The following is an 18,402-nucleotide window of genomic DNA, read 5'->3' on the forward strand; positions in this document are numbered from 1 at the left end:
CAGCCAGCCACCTGCCTCGTCCGTGCGCCTCGCCAGGCCACCTTTATGTGCCGCCTCGCCTCGCGGGGGTTCGATAGGGGCCGAGTGTGCCACAGCCAGGCCCCGAGTGTGTGTGTGTGTGTGTGTGAGAGAGAGAGAAAGAGAGAGAGAGAGAGAGTGTAGAGGGTAAAGTGTGGGTGTGGGTGTGGATGTGAGTGTTGGGAGGGGCGTGGGGGGAGGGGAGGACTGGATCATCATCGTCTCGGGCTGGGGCTGCCGTCTAGACACACACACACACACACACACACACACACACACACACACACACAGTCGTGCCTCATTGATTGCAATACTTGGGAAGGTGTGTTGCCCTGCTGATCGATTATCTGCTTCAGGAATCACACCCGACCACCCTTCCTGCTCGCCACCACCTTCACCACCACCACTGGGGCCTGACGGGCTGCTGCTGTGGCCTGGTGGCGGTGGTGGTGGTGGACGACCTCACCACCACCACCACCACTAGGGAGGGGCAGGTGGTGGTGCTGGAGGAGGAAGAGGAGGGACTCTCACAAACTCTCCACCTGATTGGAAGTGGAGGAGGTTAATTGCTTGAAGAGGCAGGTGGTAGAAGTCATTGGAGGAGGAGGAAGAAGGGAAGAGAGGAAGACTCATTTTGGGGCCATAGAAAGAAAGAGCCAGCCGGGTGGACGTCACACACACACACACACACACACACACACACACACACCATACATCTCTTCGAACACCGCGGTTGATCAGTAAAATAAAGTGAGTGCATTGTGAAAACCTCCTCACTCCTCCTCCTCCACTTCATCGTTATCGTCATCATCGCTTTAACTTGCGTATGACAAGTTACTAAAAAAAAAAAAAATCAAGTAATAAGTTAATCGGTGTGCCCAAATTTACAGGTGTGTATGTCTGTGTGTGTGTGAGAGAGAGAGAGAGAGAGAGAGAGAGAGAGAGAGAGAGAGAGATTACAAAGAGACAGCACAACTTAAGTATGGCAATTTGGAAGCCTTAGATTTTACGCCCTATAGAGCCACATCAGATACGTCAGTAAAGTAGATAGTTGTGTCGAGGTGCTGCAAAAATCATCAAAAGAGGAAGGGAGGGGGGGCGGGGTGGAAGGCAGAAAAAAGACCACCGGATTTATTGACACTTCCATAATCGAATACAGGATAGTTAACTTGAAGGAACTGAAATATATAAAGAAAAGTTGAACGGGGTGACGATATTATTGGGTGCCTTTGTAATATGTTTTGGTATCTTTAAATAGTGCAAAATTTATATGATTTTCTTTCTCTGCCTGAATGAAATAAGGAAAAGTAGAGAAATGTCAGCTGTGTGAGGCTTTGATGATTAGAGTTTCGTTTGTGTTACCGTAAAAACTGCACATATTCAGCGATTTCCTTGTCTCCTTCAGGAAACATGACGAAGGAGTTAATGAAGGCACTGTGATGTAATTAAGGTTTCGGTCTTTAGTGGTAGTTTGGTGAAAACAGTGCAAATAGACAACGGTTTTCTTGCTTTTTCACCGTGATATATAACAAAGGTATTAATGAAAGCAATGGGATGGTAAGATAAGTTGAGTCTCGTGTGGGTGTAGTCTTAATAACTACTAATTCCCAATGGTATTTTAGTTTACCGTTCTCGAAATATGTATCACAGAAGGTAAAGGTAAAGTTGCAGGTATACGCTATAGCTGCGCGTGCTGTACCATGAATATTTGAGTAGCGTTAGTGTCTTAGTGCAAATTCATAATGGGTTTATAGTCTGCTCTTGTTTTTATATCAAGGTACAAGGTTAATGGAAGCACTGCCATACTAATTAATACAGGTTGAGTAGCGTTGGTGCCTTTAGAAGAGTTAATTAATATTGTTATTCTGGTCTTCCTGAAATGTAATGCTTTGTAAATGGTATAAAGTTCTTGGTATAGTCTTGGTGTATTGATAGCAGTTCAATTATGTGATAGTGGATAGTGTTCTTGACTTGTCTTCGTGAAATCTGTACACACAAAAAATAGAGCAGTTTTACTTGTGATAATCATGTTCATGTCTAGAATATAAGAACTTTTGTTTATTACTGTGCAAATGTCTAATGGTGTCTTCTCTTTTTCTTTCCAGATTTTTTTAGTTTTGTAATTTTTAGAAATGAATGATTTGGATAGTTTACGACAAGAAGCTGAGAGACTAAAGAACACTATACGAGTAAGTACCCTCGCTCTTGTTGTTGTTGTTGTTGTTGTTGTTGATTATATGTCTACAGCTGTTGGAGGCAAGTTGTTGGGAAGTCACTGTCTGCCTTTCTTTCTTACTGGTACATTATTAATTCTGTACCACTATTTCTCTTGGTCCCTTCTATTTTTATTTCTTATTTAACTTCGTTCATCTTTTACGCTTCCTTCAGTGCATTTTTTTTCCTTCTTGACACACATCTCCTATGCTCTCCCTCCCTATTCTCCTCCCTCAGCTGTAGTCACGTCAACAACAACAATTATTTTTAAGTGTGTTTTGTTTTTCGTGTGTGTGTGTGTGTGTGTGTGTGTGTGTTTAAAACTGTACACTTCCATTTTCTAGATTCTAACAATACAGTGAGTTCAATTTTTTTTTTATTATTATTATTATTATTGTGATGGTTTATCGTATATCATTTTTGTATGAATTGCTGTATATCTTGTGTTATCATCTTTTCTGTGTGTGTGTGTGTGTGTTCGTTCGTGCGTGCGCACGCGCGCTTGTGTGTTTGTTTACTTTGGAGGCGTGGAAAGAAGGCAAGGATTGAGTGCGTTCGAGTGTGTGTGTGATGGAAACCCCTTCAAGTGTTGTGGTCCAGGTTACACACACACACACACACACACACACACACACACACACACACACACACACACACTTGCCTTTCGTCCTCAAAAAGAAGAAAAGAGACAAAACATCGAACCAACAAAAGGGAAGAAATGTGAAGGTTGGGGACTTGGGGTAATGAGGAAGGAAAGAAGGGGATGGGCCAGGTGAGGGGACGAAGGGAAGGAGGAGGAGGGAACGTGGGGAAATGGGGAAGACTACACTGATGTGGATGTTTGGGGACGGAGGGGAAGGAATCAAAAACCTCTAGAGATGGAAGAAAGGGATTAAGGATGTGGGGAGTGAGGGGAAGGAAGCGAAAACCCTCATGGGATGGAAAAATTGGGGAATGTGGGGAAAAAGGGGATTCTCATAACGTCAGGAACATGGGGAGTGATTAGGGATTGGGACCTGGGGTGAGGAAGGGGGAAAAAGAGGATTAGGGGTGAAAAAAAAAAGGAAGGGATGTCGAAGAGGGTAGTCACGTCCCATTCTCCTTTTCATTGTCTTCCTTTTTCCTTCTTTTCATTACCACGAATAACCTTTTCCTTCCCCTTACTTTTCTTCATTTTACCCCACCCTCTATAGTCTCCTCCTCCATCCCCCTTTCCTTCCTACCTTATTTCCTTGAGCTTTCATTTTCCCTAACCTTCACTCTTCATCCTTTCCTTCCCTCCTTTCTTCCTTTGTTTCTTTCCTTATTTCTTATTTCCTTCCTTGATTTTGCATAGCTTTCACATCCAACTCTTTCCTTTCTTTCCTTTTCTTATTTCCTTGATTTTGCATAACCTTCACATCCTCCTTCCTTCCTTCCTTCCTTCCTTTCCCTCTTTCTTATTTCCTTCCTTGATTCTGCATAACCTTCACATCCTCCTTCCTTCCTTCCTTCCTTTCCTTCTTCTTTCTTATTTCCTTTCTTGATTTTGCATAACCTTCACATCCTCCTCTTTTTTCCCTTTCTTCCTTCCTTCATTTTATTTTTATTTTTACATAACCTTCACACAATCCACCATTTTCCTCCCTTCCTTCTTTTCTTCCTTTCCTTTCCTTTACTCTTTCACTTCCTTCTTCATTTCCTCCACTTTTTCCACATTTGCTTTTAGTCGTATAAAATGGTTTGCTTCCTTTTTTTTTTTTTTTTTTTTTTTTTTTTTGTGTGTGTGTGTGTGTGTGTGTGTGTGTGTGTGTGTGTGTGCGCTAATTGAGAGACTGAAAATGCTGCTGCTGTTACTACTACTACTACTACTACTACTACTACTACTACTGTTGCCCCCTGCCACTATTTTTTCCTAGTCTGTTGGGTAGTTGAATTCTCCGTCGGTTGTGTGTGTGTGTGTGTGTGTGTGTGTGTGTGTGTGTGTGTGTGTGTGTGTGTGTGTGTGTATCAGTGCTGGTGATAAGTCCTCCATTCCCCCCTCCCCCCTCTGTCTCTCTCTCTCTCTCTCTCTCACACACACACACACACACACACACACACACACACACGATCTTGTTGGACATTGGTTTAGTCATAGACATATATACGTACATACATTCTCTCTCTCTCTCTCTCTCTCTCTCTCTCTCTCTCTCTCTCTCTCAAGGGCACTGAAGGGAGGCAGTAGTAGAGGGGGTGAGATAAAAGATGAGAGGTAGAAAAGAGAAGACAGAAGAAGGGTTGGGAAAGTTAAGACAAAGAGGGAGAGAAGTAGACAACAGAGTGAAGAGGAAACAAGAGGGGGAGAAAATGATGAATAGGGAACCAAGTGGGAGAACAGGAGAAGAACAAGAAAATAAGGGAAGAAAGGTAGGTTAGAGGAGGGAATGAAGGAGGGAAAAGAAGAAAAAGAAGACCAGGAATAGAAAGGGAAGAAAAGTAGCTTAGAGAAAGGAAGGAAGGAAGGAAAAAGAAGAAAAGAGAAGACTTGGAAAAAAGGAAGAAAAATGAGTTATTGAAGGAAAGGAAGGAGGGAAAGGAAAAAAAGAGAAGACCAAGATAAAAATAAGTGAAGAAAAGTAGGTTAGAGAAGGGAAGGAAGGAGGGAAAGGAAAAAAAGAAAAGACCAGGAATAGAAAGGGAAGACAAGGAGGTAAGAGAAGGGAAGGAAGGAGGGAAAAGAAGAAAAGACCAGGAATAGAAAGGGAAGACAAGGAAGTAAGAGAAGGGAAGGAAGGAGGGAAAAGAAGAAAAGACCAGGAATAGAAAGGGAAGACAAGGAGGTAAGAGAAGGGAAGGAAGGAGGGAAAAGAAGAAAAGACCAGGAATAGAAAGGGAAGACAAGGAAGTAAGAGAAGGGAAGGAAGGAAAAAGAAGAAAAGACCAGGAATAGAAAGGGAAGACAAGGAGGTAAGAGAAGGGAAGGAAGGAGGAAAGAAGAAAAGACCAGGAATAGAAAGGGAAGACAAGGAGGTAAGAGAAGGGAAGGAAGGAGGGAAAAGAAGAAAAGACCAGGAATAGAAAGGGAAGACAAGGAAGTAAGAGAAGGGAAGGAAGGAGGGAAAAGAAGATAAGAGAAGACCTGAAAAAAAAATGTATTAGTGAAGGGAGTGAAGGAGAGAAAAGAAGAAAAGAGAAGATCTAGAAAAAAAGGAAGAAAATGTGGGAAAAAAGAAAAGAGAATACCACGAGAAAAGGGAAGAAAAGAAGGTTAGAGAAGGGAGGTAAGGAGGGAAAAGAAGAAAGGAATATACCACGAGAAAAGGGAAGAAAAGAAGGTTAGAGAAGGGAGGTAAGGAGGAAAAAGAAGAAAGGAATATACCACGAGAAAAGGGAAGAAAAGAAGGTTAGAGAAGGGAGGTAAGGAGGGAAAAGAAGAAAGGAATAATCACGAGAAAAGGGAAGAAAAGGAGGTTAGAGAAGGGAGGTAATGAGGGAAAAGAAGAAAGGAATATACCACGAGAAAAGGGAAATAAAGTAAGTTAGAGAAGGGAGGTAAGGAGGGAAAAGAAGAAAGGAATATACCACGAGAAAAGGGAAATAAAGTAAGTTAGAGAAGGGAAGTAAGGAGGGAAAAGAAGAAAGGAGAATACCATGAAGAAAAGTAGGTTAGAGAAGGAAGTGAAGGAGGGAAAATAAATAAAATAGGAATAGTTAGAATAAGGTAAGTAAAATTAGGAGGACACGGAAGAAGAGGAAAAGGGAAAGAATGGATAAGTTCAGAGCTATAGGGGGAAAAAAAACAAATAAAAGGAGAAAGGGAAAGGGTATGGCAGATGATGGAAGAAATAAAAAAAGAAATAGATAATAAAGAAGTAAAAGAAGAGGAGAAAGGAAAATAAATACTAGCTTTGGCAGAAGAGAAAAAAAGGAAGGAGAGAAAGTAAGGAAAAGGAGATGTGGCGTAAGAGGAGTAAAGGAAAGGAAGGAAGGAAAGAAAGGAAAATGAGTGAATAGGTCTAGGATAGTTAAAGGAAAGTTAGAAAGACGAGAAAAGGAAGGAAAAAGAACAAGCCTGGGAGAAAGATGGGAAAGGACTGATGTTTCGAAAGGGAAAAGGAATGAATTAGAAGACAAAGGAAAAGGGGGAGGAGAGCGAGAAAGAGAGGGGGAAGTGTGATAGAAGAAGGAAGGGTGGACAAAGAGGAATGGAAAATAGAAGAAAAGAAAGAGGTAAGGAAGGGGAGAAAAGAGGAGGGAATGTTGGAGAGAAAAAAAAAGGGGGGGGGGGAGAAAAGGGTTGGCACTGGGGAAGGGGGCGGAAGGAAAAGAGAGAGAGAGAGAGAGAGAGAGAGAGAGAGAGAGAGAGAGAGAGAGAGAGAGAGAGAGAGAGAGAGAGAGAGGTTGAGAGAATAGAAGAGACGGTGAGAGAGAGAGAGAGAGAGAGAGAGAGAGAGAGAGAGAGAGAGAGAGAATTTTCCTCCGGGCATGACAAGATCGATAAGTCTTGTTCGATAACAGTTAATTATGGAAACTTCGTGGTGGGACGTCCTCTCTCTCTCTCTCTCTCAGTATTGATTAATTCCCAGAACACTACTGAACAGCCCGGCTTCAACCCCACTCTCTCTCTCTCTCTGTCTCTCTCTCTCTCTATTTATTCTTCCAGTGACGTAATGTTTCCTCTGTGCCTCACGCTTCTCTCCTTCTACTCGTATTGCGTATTATCTCTCTATCTATGTAAACACACACACACACACACACACACACACACACACACACACACACACACACACACACACGGAGGAGGAGGAGGAGGAGGAGGAAGAAGGGGAAGACGGTTGAAAAGGGATTGAACGTTGCTTTTCATTATATAGTTTCTTCATTTTCTGATTCTTCTTCGCTCTCTCATACTTAGTCCTTTTTTATTTGTATTTATTTAGTCTAGTTTTTTTCCAGTTTTGTATATCCATCTTTTCAATGTGAAGTTGTTTGCGTTTTTCTAATGTCGAAATTCTCTCTCTCTCTCTCTCTCTCTCTCTCTCTCTCTGTTTATCTGTATCTATCTCCTCAGCTTCCTTTCCGGTTCGTGTCTATCTTTAACCCTTCCCCTTTCCCCCCACTCCCCCTCTTCATCCCCTTTCCTTCCCTTCCCTCATCTCTCCCTTTCTCTTCCTTCCCTCTCTCTCCCCTTTATCTCTTGCTCTTCCCTCCACTCCTGTCCTTTCTCCCATGATGATAATGGTAAGGATGTAAGAGAGAGAGAGAGAGAGAGAGAGAGAGAGAGAGAGAGAGAGAGAGAGAGAGAATATATCCACTCCCAAGAAGCAGCACATGACATTTTACATCCTCACCCCTGATTCTGGTGATGGTGGTAGTAGTGGTGGTGATGTTGGTAGTGATGGTGGTGATGATGGTGGTGGTGGTGATGGTGGTGATGGTCCTCCTTGTATACAATTGTTTACTGCATGAGGTTTATTTTTAGCTTTATCTTGTGTATAAGTAAGGCTGGGGTGGAGAGAGAGAGAGAGAGAGAGAGAGAGAGAGAGAGAGAGAGAGAGAGAGAGAGAGAGAGAGAGAGGGCAAGGGGAGGAAGTGTTGATGTGTATGGGGGGTGAGGGAGAGGAAGTCCAGAGAGGGAGGGAAGGAGGGAAGCTGTGGGAGGGAGGAAGAATAAACAGGAGAAAGGGAAGGAAGCAGACATTACAGAAGGGGGAAGGGGGAGGGGGAGGGGGAAACACACATGACATAATAATAATAGTAGTAATAGTAATAGGGGTGGTGGTAGTAGTAGTAGTAGTAGTAGTTGATGTTGTAGTAGTAGGTCACCTCATCAATTTATTTTTATCCTTTGCGAAAAAAAAAAACAGTAATAAAAGTTAGTGAAGATTACTGTATTATTCAGGAAGTAATATGCAGTATATAGGTCAGCTTAGGGGAGGAGAGGGAGGAAGAGGAGGAGATAAGAAAAGAGATAGTGGCGAGTCTTGGGCTTATGCGAACAGTAAGAAGGAAAAAAAAGTAAAATTACACCATAGCCAGTAGGGGACGAAATAATTACACACACACACACACACACACACACACACACACACACACACACACACAACTAGATCAATACTGACAAAAAAAAAAGGAAAAAGGAAGAGTTATAATTAATTGCACATACCATTTATTGAACTACGAACACCCGCCAAGATGAGTGAAGAGAAAAATAATGGGGGGGGGGTCGTACACTAAAGCTGCTCGTTGCCTCAGTGTTCATCTCCGCCGCATTGGAACCTGTGTAGAGGGGTGATCGTGAAATGAGATTATGATGCGGTTGCCAAGGGTGTGTGGTGGGGAGGGGGAGGGGGAGGGGAGTATGCATGATATAGAGGACGGGGAGGGGAGTATGAATGGTAGAGAGGAGGGGGAGGGGAGTGTATGTGTTTGGCGGTGGTGCGGGAAAGGAGTGCCCGATACCCCCTTGCATTGAGGAGGAGGAAAGTATGAGAGGCAGGGAGAGGAGGAAGCAAGGGAAGGGGGGAATGAATGAACAGAAGAAGGAAGGAGGGAGAAGTGTAGATAGTGGAGATATAGGTAAGAGAGAAAGGGATGAAGGAGGGGAGAAACATTTTTGGAGGAACATTTACGAGAACTTGACGAAGGGGTAGTCGAAGCAGGTAGGCAAGGATGAGTTTTTTTTTTTTTTTTTTTTTTTTTTTTTTTTTTTTTATTTTCAGATACTTTCGGCTCTCACAGCAAATACTTTCCAAGGCCACAAAGGAGATCACTCGGATTCCTATTGGGCTTTATTTCACGTTCATAGTGAAGAAGCCTTGGCCAACTATCACTACGCTCACAGAAGCCTTGGCAAACTATCACTAGGCTCATAAACCTATCCATGAAAATACCCACAACAACCTCTACGGAAGTCTTATCAAGTGTGGATGTGTCAGCCCCGGAATGTTTGAGAATATGGACCATACTGCCACGCAACGTTGCCAGATTATCGTACTCAGATTCTTCTATTTACCAACTTCCGACCCAAAAACTCTCTCCTGGGCCCCAATAACTAGATTCATTCATATTCATCGTTAAAATAGTTAATTCCTGATGTTTCTTGGCAATAGTTAGGCGTCAGAAACCGGTAATACTATGCTCTGAGTACGATAATCTAGCAACGTTACTGCCACGGTGCAAGGAGGCTACACGCAGACAGGCGGAGGGTAACAGACTGACAATCGTTGCAGTTGGAGGAGGAGGAAGTGAAGTAGCAAGGAGGTGAAGAGGCAACAGATAAAAAAAAAAAAAATACTTAAGGACTAAAAGACGAATTGGAAAGTGAAGATAGAGGCTTGTAAAAGAGAAACAGACAGAACAGCAAACTTCAAAAATACAGACAGCCATACAGTAAATAGCAAGCAGTGAAGGAAATGAGAGAGATAAAAAAAGGACTAAAAGACGAATTGGAAAGTGAAGATAGAGGCATGTAAAAGAAAAACAGACAGAACAGCAAACTTCAAAAATACAGACAGACATACAGTAGCAAGCAGTGAAGGAAATGGGAGAGAAAAAAAAGGGACTAAAAGACGAATTGGAAAGTGAAGTTAGAGGCATGTAAAAGAGAAACAAAGCATACAGCAAACTTAAAAAATAGACAGACATACAATAGCAAGCAGCGAAGGAAATGAGAGATAAAAACACTAGATAAACAGCAAGGGAAACAGACATAGCAGATAAGAATAATGGAAGACAAAGAGATGATAGACTGATAAAACACAGCAGAAGGTTATGAAGATGGACTAAGACAGACAGACGGAGGGAACAGACAGAACAGACAAGGGCAACCAACGAAAGTCAAGTGGCAGATAGATATGGTGGACAGATATGAAGATGAAACAGCACAGACAGACGGACAGACGAAGGGAAGGAGTAGGGATTCAGCAGGCATTAAAGAGACGTGTAGACAAACAAACAAACAAGCAGATTGAGGCACTTCCCACACCCCTATCCCCTCCTCCTCCTTCCTCTCCCCTATCCCCTCCTCCTCCTTCCTTTCCCTTCCCCCAACTCAGCTGTCATTAGATCACATGTCCTCTTCCTCCTCCTCTTCCTCCTCCCCATGCCTCCCTTCCTCCCCTCCTCTCCTCTAATCTCCCTTTCTCTCCTATCCCGTTACGACTTTTTTTCTGTAACACTCCCGTTGTATAAGATTACGTCACCCTTTCTTGCGTTACCATTTCTTCTCCTCCTCCTCCTCCTCCTCCTCCTCCTCCTCCTCCTCCTCCTAATCTCCCTTCCTTTTCTATCCCGTTATTTTTTTATGCAACACTCCTTGGAAATTTATTAATAGTCTCCTTTTTTCTTGTCTTCCCCTCATCTCCCTCTCTCTCCTCCTCTTCCAAGCACATGTGTTATTTCCCCCCCCCCCCTTATCTCCCTTCCTCCTCCTCCTCCCCCTTTATCTCCCCTCCTCCTCCTCCTCCTGGGTTCTCTTTCTCGCCCCCACACCTTCCTTCCCTTTCCCTCTCTTCATCTTGTGCATTCACGCCCGCTTTACCTCCCCTCCCCTTCTTTCCCCCGCTCTCCCCTCCCTTCGATGCGTGTCTTTGCAAGGGGGAACTCTACACAAGGGGAGGAAAAGGGGTTGGTATACCTCCATCAAGAAAGCTGCTCCTTCGCCATCATCTTCCGGGTCCCCTCTCTCTCTCTGGTACAAGTATGATTTTTTTTTTTTCTAGCTTGAGTCAAGTAGTTCAGGAGCTTTACAAATGATTTTTTTTTTTTCTTCTTTTCAGGCATAAAGAAACTTGTGTTACTCTGGGAATCTTTGTTGTCGTTGTTATTGGTGGTGGCGGTGGTGGTGGCGTCGGAAGGATGTAGCCTATGTGCTGGCTGATATAATAATGGTTTGGTGGTGGTTGTTGTGGTGGTGGCTCAGGCTCGTGGCTGTATCGCGGTGTAGTAGCAGGGGTGTGAGATGGTGTTGGAATGATGAGGGTGTCGTGGCATGACGGCGTGGGCGTGGTGTGGAGGGGGTGGCGGAGGGCTTCAACACCAGCTAACCTTTAGTCGTGTCTTGCCGCGGGGCCGCCGTCCAAATCTCACCATCTCCAGGGCCTGGCCCACCGGGGCGGCGGCGGCGGCATAATGTTGGCCGCCGCTGCCACCGTCTGAACGGCACGGCGGCGGCGACGAGGGAGGGAGATCGATGCCCCGTGACACATGTCAAGGTCGTTCATCCGACGATTTCTAAGACTGATCCGTGTGTGTGTGTGTGTAAGTGTGTGTGTGTGTGTGTGTGTGTGTGTGTGTGTGTGTGTGTGTGTCACTGGCACCAGGGGAAGGGGGTAGTAAGTCAATTCTTCAAGACCGGGGTTCCAACGCTGCCCACTCGTGGGTCAGCGTGGGCGCTGGGCCCCCGCCTGCAACTGGCACCGCCTGGGGAAGTGGGGATGTGGGCTAGGCCTTGAGGGAGGCGCCTGGGGCCGGTATTTCCCTGGGTGAGGAATGCCGTTATCGACCGTGGGAGGCGGGGGGAGGGGCGGGGCGGGGGGGCGGCCAGACGGTCGGTCCGTCCCCGCCAGGGTGGCAGGGCGGGGCACCGCGCCTCGGGGCCGCGGGGACAGCCGCCAGCACGGCTCAAAATAAGCCTTTTTCGTCGCAAGCGAGGACAGCCTCTTGTGTGCCACCTGCACGCCGCACGACGCGGCCACGACGTGACCCTCGACTTGCCCGCTGCGCCGCCTGTGTCATGGCCGCCCCGCCTCGCTCCAGTGGTGGCCCTTCTTAAGCGTGGCCGCCACGTGCCCCAGAGAAGTAGCAAGAAGTGTGCCGCCCGTGAATGGCTCAGCGGTAGTGGCAGCTGCAGGTGTGGCCTCCATGCTACAGCCCTTTGTCTGCCTGGAGGTGTAAATTGGGTTGGGGGGGGGGGGGGAACTCAGCGACAGGGTATATAGGTGCCGGGGCAAAGCAGCGGACGGGCAGCGGCGGGGCGCGGGTCTGGAGTTGCACAAATGGCGAGTCTCAGTGGGGCACCGACAGCGCGCAGTATCGACCAAATTGGACCGTCATCATCAGCGGCGGCGGCGGGGGGGGAGACGCCCCTCGCCGCCAGACCCGAGGCAGGGTGGCCGGCGCGGCGGGCCAGGTGCTGCTCCCCTGCCCGCCGTGCCGTACTTTACTTCCCTCTCGTGACCAGGGCCCATTCCTCCCCATGGAAGGTGCCCCGCACGGCCGGCAGAGCCTGGCGCGGGTGGCGTGCCACCCGTCTCCAAGTGGACCGTGTGCGTGACGCTAGGCGCCCGCAGAGAGTTAGGCGCCGTCACTGCCTAGAGTCATCTCATCCGCCCGGCACCCGTGTGGTCACGCCCCGCCCCGCCCCGGCCCCGGCCAGGCCCCGCGTGAGCCCCTCCCAACACTACGCCCTCAGGCTCAGTGGAAGGGGGGGAGTCGGGCAGGTCACGATGCCCCGATTACGTAGTCCGTGACAGGTGTGGCCCGAGTACCATGGGTTGCAGCTAGTGACCAGCGGACCGGGGTCAGGGTGCAGGGCGTGGGCGTGGGGCGGGCAGGGCGGGATGTATAATGTGGGCCAGCGAGCGCCGAGCGGATGAGGGTCGGCCGGCCAGGGAGAGGGGAAGACTGGCGGGGAGGGAGGGAGGGAGTGAGGGGAGAGGGCGAGCAGAGCACAACACAGCGCCCCCTCACGCCTGGCTCACAACCACTTCCTCTCACTCAGACTCCCTCCCTCTCTCTATCTCTCCTCTTACACTATTCTTTGTATATTCTTTATTTGCCCCGCCCATTCCTCCTCTGCTCGCTTCTTCCCTCACGCCCGAAGAGGAGGAGAGGCGAGTGAGCAGCGAGCCACAGCCCCGAGGTGAGCGCCACCGAGGGAGTCACTTCGATGTGGCACCATTTCCGTCGCCCAGAGAGGATACGCTCCCAATTATGGTTCCTGTGCCCTACAGTAGACGCCCAACACCACCCCTTCCTCCTCCTCCTACTAGAACTACTACTACCACGACTACTACTACTGTTACTATTCCTTCTACCCACCACTTCCTGGATCATCGTTTTCTTTTAAAAAATCTCTCTCTCTCTCTCTCTCTCTCTCTCTCTCTCTCTCTCTCTCTCTCTCTCTCTCACACACACACACACACACACACACACACACACACACAGTAATTTTCGTTGCTGCTTTTGGGTGGAAGGCGGAGGCGTTGAGGCTACGTGTGTCGGGTGGCGGGCTTCTCTTCCTCTCTCTCGCCTGTGCTTCCCTCTCAGGCCTGCATGCGTGGCGGCCCTCACGTATACGAGGTTTGGGGCGGGCTGAGGCTGCATCTTCTCCTCCTCCTCCTCCTACTGCTGCTGATGCTTACTCTGCCGCCTCCTCCTCCTCCTCCTTTTATATTCATCAAAGTCTTGGTATTTTTATTGGTATATATATGAATTCGTGCCTCCTCCTCCTCTTCTCCTCCGTGTTTGTTCTGTTATATCTACTACGTCTCTTCTCCCTCTGTCAACCCATTCATCTCCTAGTCCTATCTTCAGTTCACTACCTCCCCCTCCTTCCCCTCCCACTTATCCTCCTGTTTCTTCGTAATCTTCCAAACGTCCTTCTGTTCACAACTTCTGTTACATCTGTTGCCGGTCACGCTCTCCTCTTACATGTTATTTTTTTCTTTGTCTCGTTTCTTTTGGATCTGTTACAATCCTCCACTTCTCTTACTTCTTCTGTTGATCCGATATCTGTTATATATACTTGAAGCTGCTACGTCATCCTCTAATATCTTGCTTACACTGCTCTCTCTCTCTCTCTCTCTCTCTCGATGTTAGTGGTGGTTCAAAAATGTACACTTCGTTTGCGGGTTACCTACTCATACTAATACTTCATCCTGCTACTCCTATTTCTACCCTTATTCTCGTAGTCCTGCTCCTACTTGCGTTACTTATACTCCTCCTCATCTCTCGCAACCCTTGAGTGACGATTTAGGGCCGCTTTCACAGTCACTTTGTTTGTTTTGATCGTTAGCAATGGCGGCGATCGACGCTATAGTTTTCCACGTGAAACTGGCCTAAGGGGTAGTGGTGGCTGCAGAGGAAGCGAGAGGTGTTGAGAGTGTGGCAAGGTGCAGGGCTAGGCTAACCCCGCAGCCGCCACTACCCTATCGGTCATTATTACGTGGAAATACTATAGATCGCCGCCATTGGTAACGATCAAAACAAGCAAAATGACTGAAAGCGGCCGGTAGTGTGTGCTGTCTTGGTAATAACTACGGGTCGTGCTCTGCTGAATGCTGTAAACTGCGTCTCCTCTTGCCTTTGACTGGTATGATGATTGCATGGATGGCGATATGGGTTCTTTCCACCCCAGGCCTAATTAAAGAGCCTTCTATGTGACAGAGATGAGCACCACAGCCACACTCAGCTGTAGCCAATGCACCCAACCTTACCTTACCTAGATAAGATATTGATACTGTAAATAGCGATGAAGAGGATTTATTGGGTGATGAATATTATACTTTACTTTCTCTACCGTCTGCTTATGATGATAATGGTGGTGATAGGAATGATATTGATAACTTGCTAAAGATGATAGGGATGGTGTTGGTCACGAATAAGCGAATTTCTTGGACGATGTTAGTGATGAAGTTAATTTTTTTGTTGTAATGATGGTGTTGAAAGGTCTTATGTCTCAAATGTTATGTTGTTGTTTTAGGTCTTCTGTCTTAAATATCATGTTGTTTTTGTTTCACGGTAATGGAAGCGGCTCAAGGACAAAAAAAAATAATATGGGATCAAAGAAAAGCCCGCTAATCACTACCCGTATATAAAAAATAAAAAAAAAGTGGCCAATAGAAAGGTTAATTTCGGGAGAATGGTAAATTGGATGATGGTGAAGGTGTAATACATGCCCTTCTTATGCCGGTGACGATAGCTAAGATGATGATGTTCCTGCTGTTCTTATTGAGGATGGTAATGGTGGTGATGGGGCGGTAATGGCTGAGGGCGAAGTGGGTTGTCTGGGCAGGGAGGTAACATCCAACCGGCAGCTCACACCCTTACCCTCCCTTCCTTCCTACCTCTTCCCCTTCCCTCCCTTTATCTTATCCGCGTGAGTAATACGGTCGTACTCTTAAACATTGCGCCGCCCAAGCACACATATTTAACAAGGCTTTCGCAGGAGTTGTAGGCATTTCCAAGGGTACTTTTATGACCCTAGTGGTAGTTGAGCCTTCTGCTGTACAATGAACCGAAAATACTACTCATAAGAACCCGACTGATCTCTTTTTTGGCCTTTGGAAATAGTTGATATAAGGGATGGAAACTTCTAAGAGTACCGACCTTAGTAAGTCTTAACCCGTGTGCTCCAGGGCGGGATTCGGGGACTTGTTTAGCAGTGATGTAAGTGTTGCCTGCCACGAGTTGTAGTTCTGTTTAGTCAGGCATGTAGCTCAAGGAAATAAATACATGTACAAATAAAAGAAAAGCGTGATAGTGTTCCTCCCTCGAAGAAAAAATTGATGAAGTGGGTGTAGTGTGTTGCTTTTTTTTTTTTAGTCAAGGATGTAGCTCAAGGAAATAAATATATGTACAAATAAAAGAAAAACGTGATAGTGTTCCTCCCTCGAAGAAAAAAAATGATGAAGTGAGTGTAGTGTGAGTGTTGCCTGCCATTTGTACACACACACACACACACACACACACACACACACACACCGCAACCTAGTATACAGTGTGGAATATTTTTTCGGTGAGTAATTTTTCTTTAGCTCAAGTAAAGAAATATGTACACTCGTAGCATTCCTCCCAAGAAGCTAAACGCGATGTAGTGACGGAAGTTTTGATTGCCACGAGTTTTCCTTTTTTCTTCACACTAAAGGATGTAGCTCAAGGAAAATTGATAGATAGAAAGATACATAAGGAAAAAAAAACTCCTTATACAGTTGAAGGTCACGCATTAGCTACGCAGTCTAAAACGCTTTGACGATTAAGGAAAATGGGGGAAAAAGAGGTTATTATGAATGTTTCTGATTTTTATTTCCGAGACGAGAAATCAAGAAAAAAAAATTCGTGCTGATTATTATTCGCTCTAGGAATTAAATGAAAAAAATGGTTATTTTTTTTTATTTGCTCAAGAAGAGGAATTAAGTGGGGAAAAAAACACTGTCCTTCATTAGTTTCATCGTCTAATTAATTAAAGGTTATTATGCAGTAGTGACAGTTGACCAACAGAGCTCAGAGTAGAGTGAAGTATCTAAGTGTGTATAGTTAACCCGGTAGCAGCGACGGGCCAAATTTGTGGCTTTACCGTGAACCAGCAACGGGTCACATTTTTGCCATGATATAAACCCCAAAAATAGATGATGCATAAACTGATCACAAATGCGTTGATATATACCTATTATAAAGTGGTTTGCGAGAGCGATGATTTTTTTTCTCATTAATTCGCTTAGAGGGGCCTTAAAGAAACATGATCCCCGCAGCTACCGGGTTAAGTATTTGAGTGTGAAGAACCAAGGAGGACCTAAGAAGCGATACAAAGCGGTATAGGTCAAAAGACGAACACCAGTTTTTCCTCTTTTTCAGCCGTTGACGGACTGACGGCTATAGTGAACTCTACAAGATATATTCCATCCCCGCTGTAGCATCTCGCTTTTATGGAAGGATTTTGCTTTATTGACTCATATGCTCTTATTTCTTTATCGGGAAACATTATATATAAAATATTTCTTGAAAATTGAAAAAGGATGCAAGTGTTACGCCACATCCGAGGCTGGCGTAACTTACAACCGAGTTACATCCTCCTCAACATCGGTTTTTCTGTTTTCTGAATCCCGATGTAAGTACGGAAGGATGTATCTCGGACTTAACATCGTTGTAAATGCTTTCTGAATCCGGCCCCAGGTGTGTTCATGGTGAGTGTGGTGGTGGTGGTGATTGGTGTTTGGGTGTTGACAGGTGTGGTGGTGGAGTTTAGATTGAAGGAAATGGGTGGGACGGGCCATCTCCTTACCTCCCTTCGCATCTAACCTAACTTCCTTATCTTCACACCTAACCTAACTTATCTATCTTCACACCTAACCTAACTTACCTATCTTCACACCTAACCTAACTTATCTATCTTCACATCTAACCTAACCTAACGTCTTTCTTCATATATAACCTAACTTATCTATCTTCACACCTAACCTAACTTATCTATCTTCACACCTAACCTAACTTATCTATCTTCACATCTAACCTAACTTATCTATCTTCACACCTAACCTAACTTATCTATCTTCACACCTAACCTAACTTATCTATCTTCACACCTAACCTAACTTATCTATCTTCACACCTAACCTAACTTATCTATCTTCACATCTAACCTAACCTAACGTCTTTCTTCATATATAACCTAACTTACCTCTCCTATTTCTTTGCATCTAACCCAACTTATCAATCTTCATATCTAACCTAACTTACCTATCTTCACATTTAACCTACTTATCATCACACCTAATCTACCCATCTTCACACTTAACTTGCCTATCATCACACCTAACCTTCCTGTCATCACACCTCACCCACGTATCTTCACACCTAATCTTACCTACCTATCTTCTCATAACCTAACTCGCCTCTCCACTATCTGTTTACATTTTCCAGTCATGTCATCCTTCAGTTGTACCTTACATCCTCTCTCTTCTTTCACACACACACACACACACACACACACACATACACACACACACACACACACACCTCCTTTGGCTCAAGTGTCTCGGTTCAATGACCTTGTTTATCAAAGGAAGGAAAACCAATGAATATTCTAGACAGACTTTTATAATCCTGGATTGTCCCCCTCCCTTAGTACTGATTTTGATTATTTGACATGGAACTATTACTACTACTACTACTAAGGATAATAACAATACCATCACCGCTACCACTTCAACTGCTTACTTATCTTCTACTACTACTACTACTACTACTACTGCTACTACTACCACCACCACCACCACCACTACCACTACTATTACTACCTACTACCACCACCACCACAATAACAACAACAACAACAATAGCAGCAGCAGCAGGTGTTAGCGACTGAGAGTTCTTGTGCTTTGCTGATGGTGGTAAGGGGGAGTCGGGTATTGGTCAGGGTGATGAAGGGGAGAGGGGGGGTACGGGCAGCGTAACCTGACTCGGGGCGGGGCGGGGCGGGGCGGGGCG

The 18,402-nt window shown here is 45.6% G+C and overlaps 1 protein-coding gene and 1 long non-coding RNA gene across 10 annotated transcripts in view; one reads left to right on the plus strand and one right to left on the minus strand.

Moving 5' to 3' along the window:
• The window catches only part of LOC127001659 (guanine nucleotide-binding protein G(I)/G(S)/G(T) subunit beta-1), a 76,563-nt gene that overhangs the window by 34,290 nt on the left and 23,871 nt on the right, over positions 1-18,402 (plus strand). For all 9 annotated transcript variants that reach the window (XM_050866627.1, XM_050866629.1, XM_050866624.1 and 6 more), the window contains one exon: positions 2,124-2,207. In XM_050866627.1, coding sequence (XP_050722584.1) covers positions 2,151-2,207 — 57 coding nt within the window. In that variant the 5' untranslated portion in view covers positions 2,124-2,150. The remainder of the gene's footprint in view (positions 1-2,123; positions 2,208-18,402) is intronic.
• Positions 13,635-18,325, minus strand: LOC127001662 (uncharacterized). Its single transcript, XR_007755388.1, has 2 exons — positions 17,426-18,325; positions 13,635-17,266 (listed from the first exon to the last, which is right to left on the minus strand). It is a non-coding gene; the product is annotated as an uncharacterized LOC127001662 (long non-coding RNA).

Source organism: Eriocheir sinensis, chromosome 21 (genome assembly GCF_024679095.1).
Source record: "Eriocheir sinensis breed Jianghai 21 chromosome 21, ASM2467909v1, whole genome shotgun sequence".
Lineage (NCBI taxonomy): Eukaryota > Metazoa > Arthropoda > Malacostraca > Decapoda > Varunidae > Eriocheir > Eriocheir sinensis.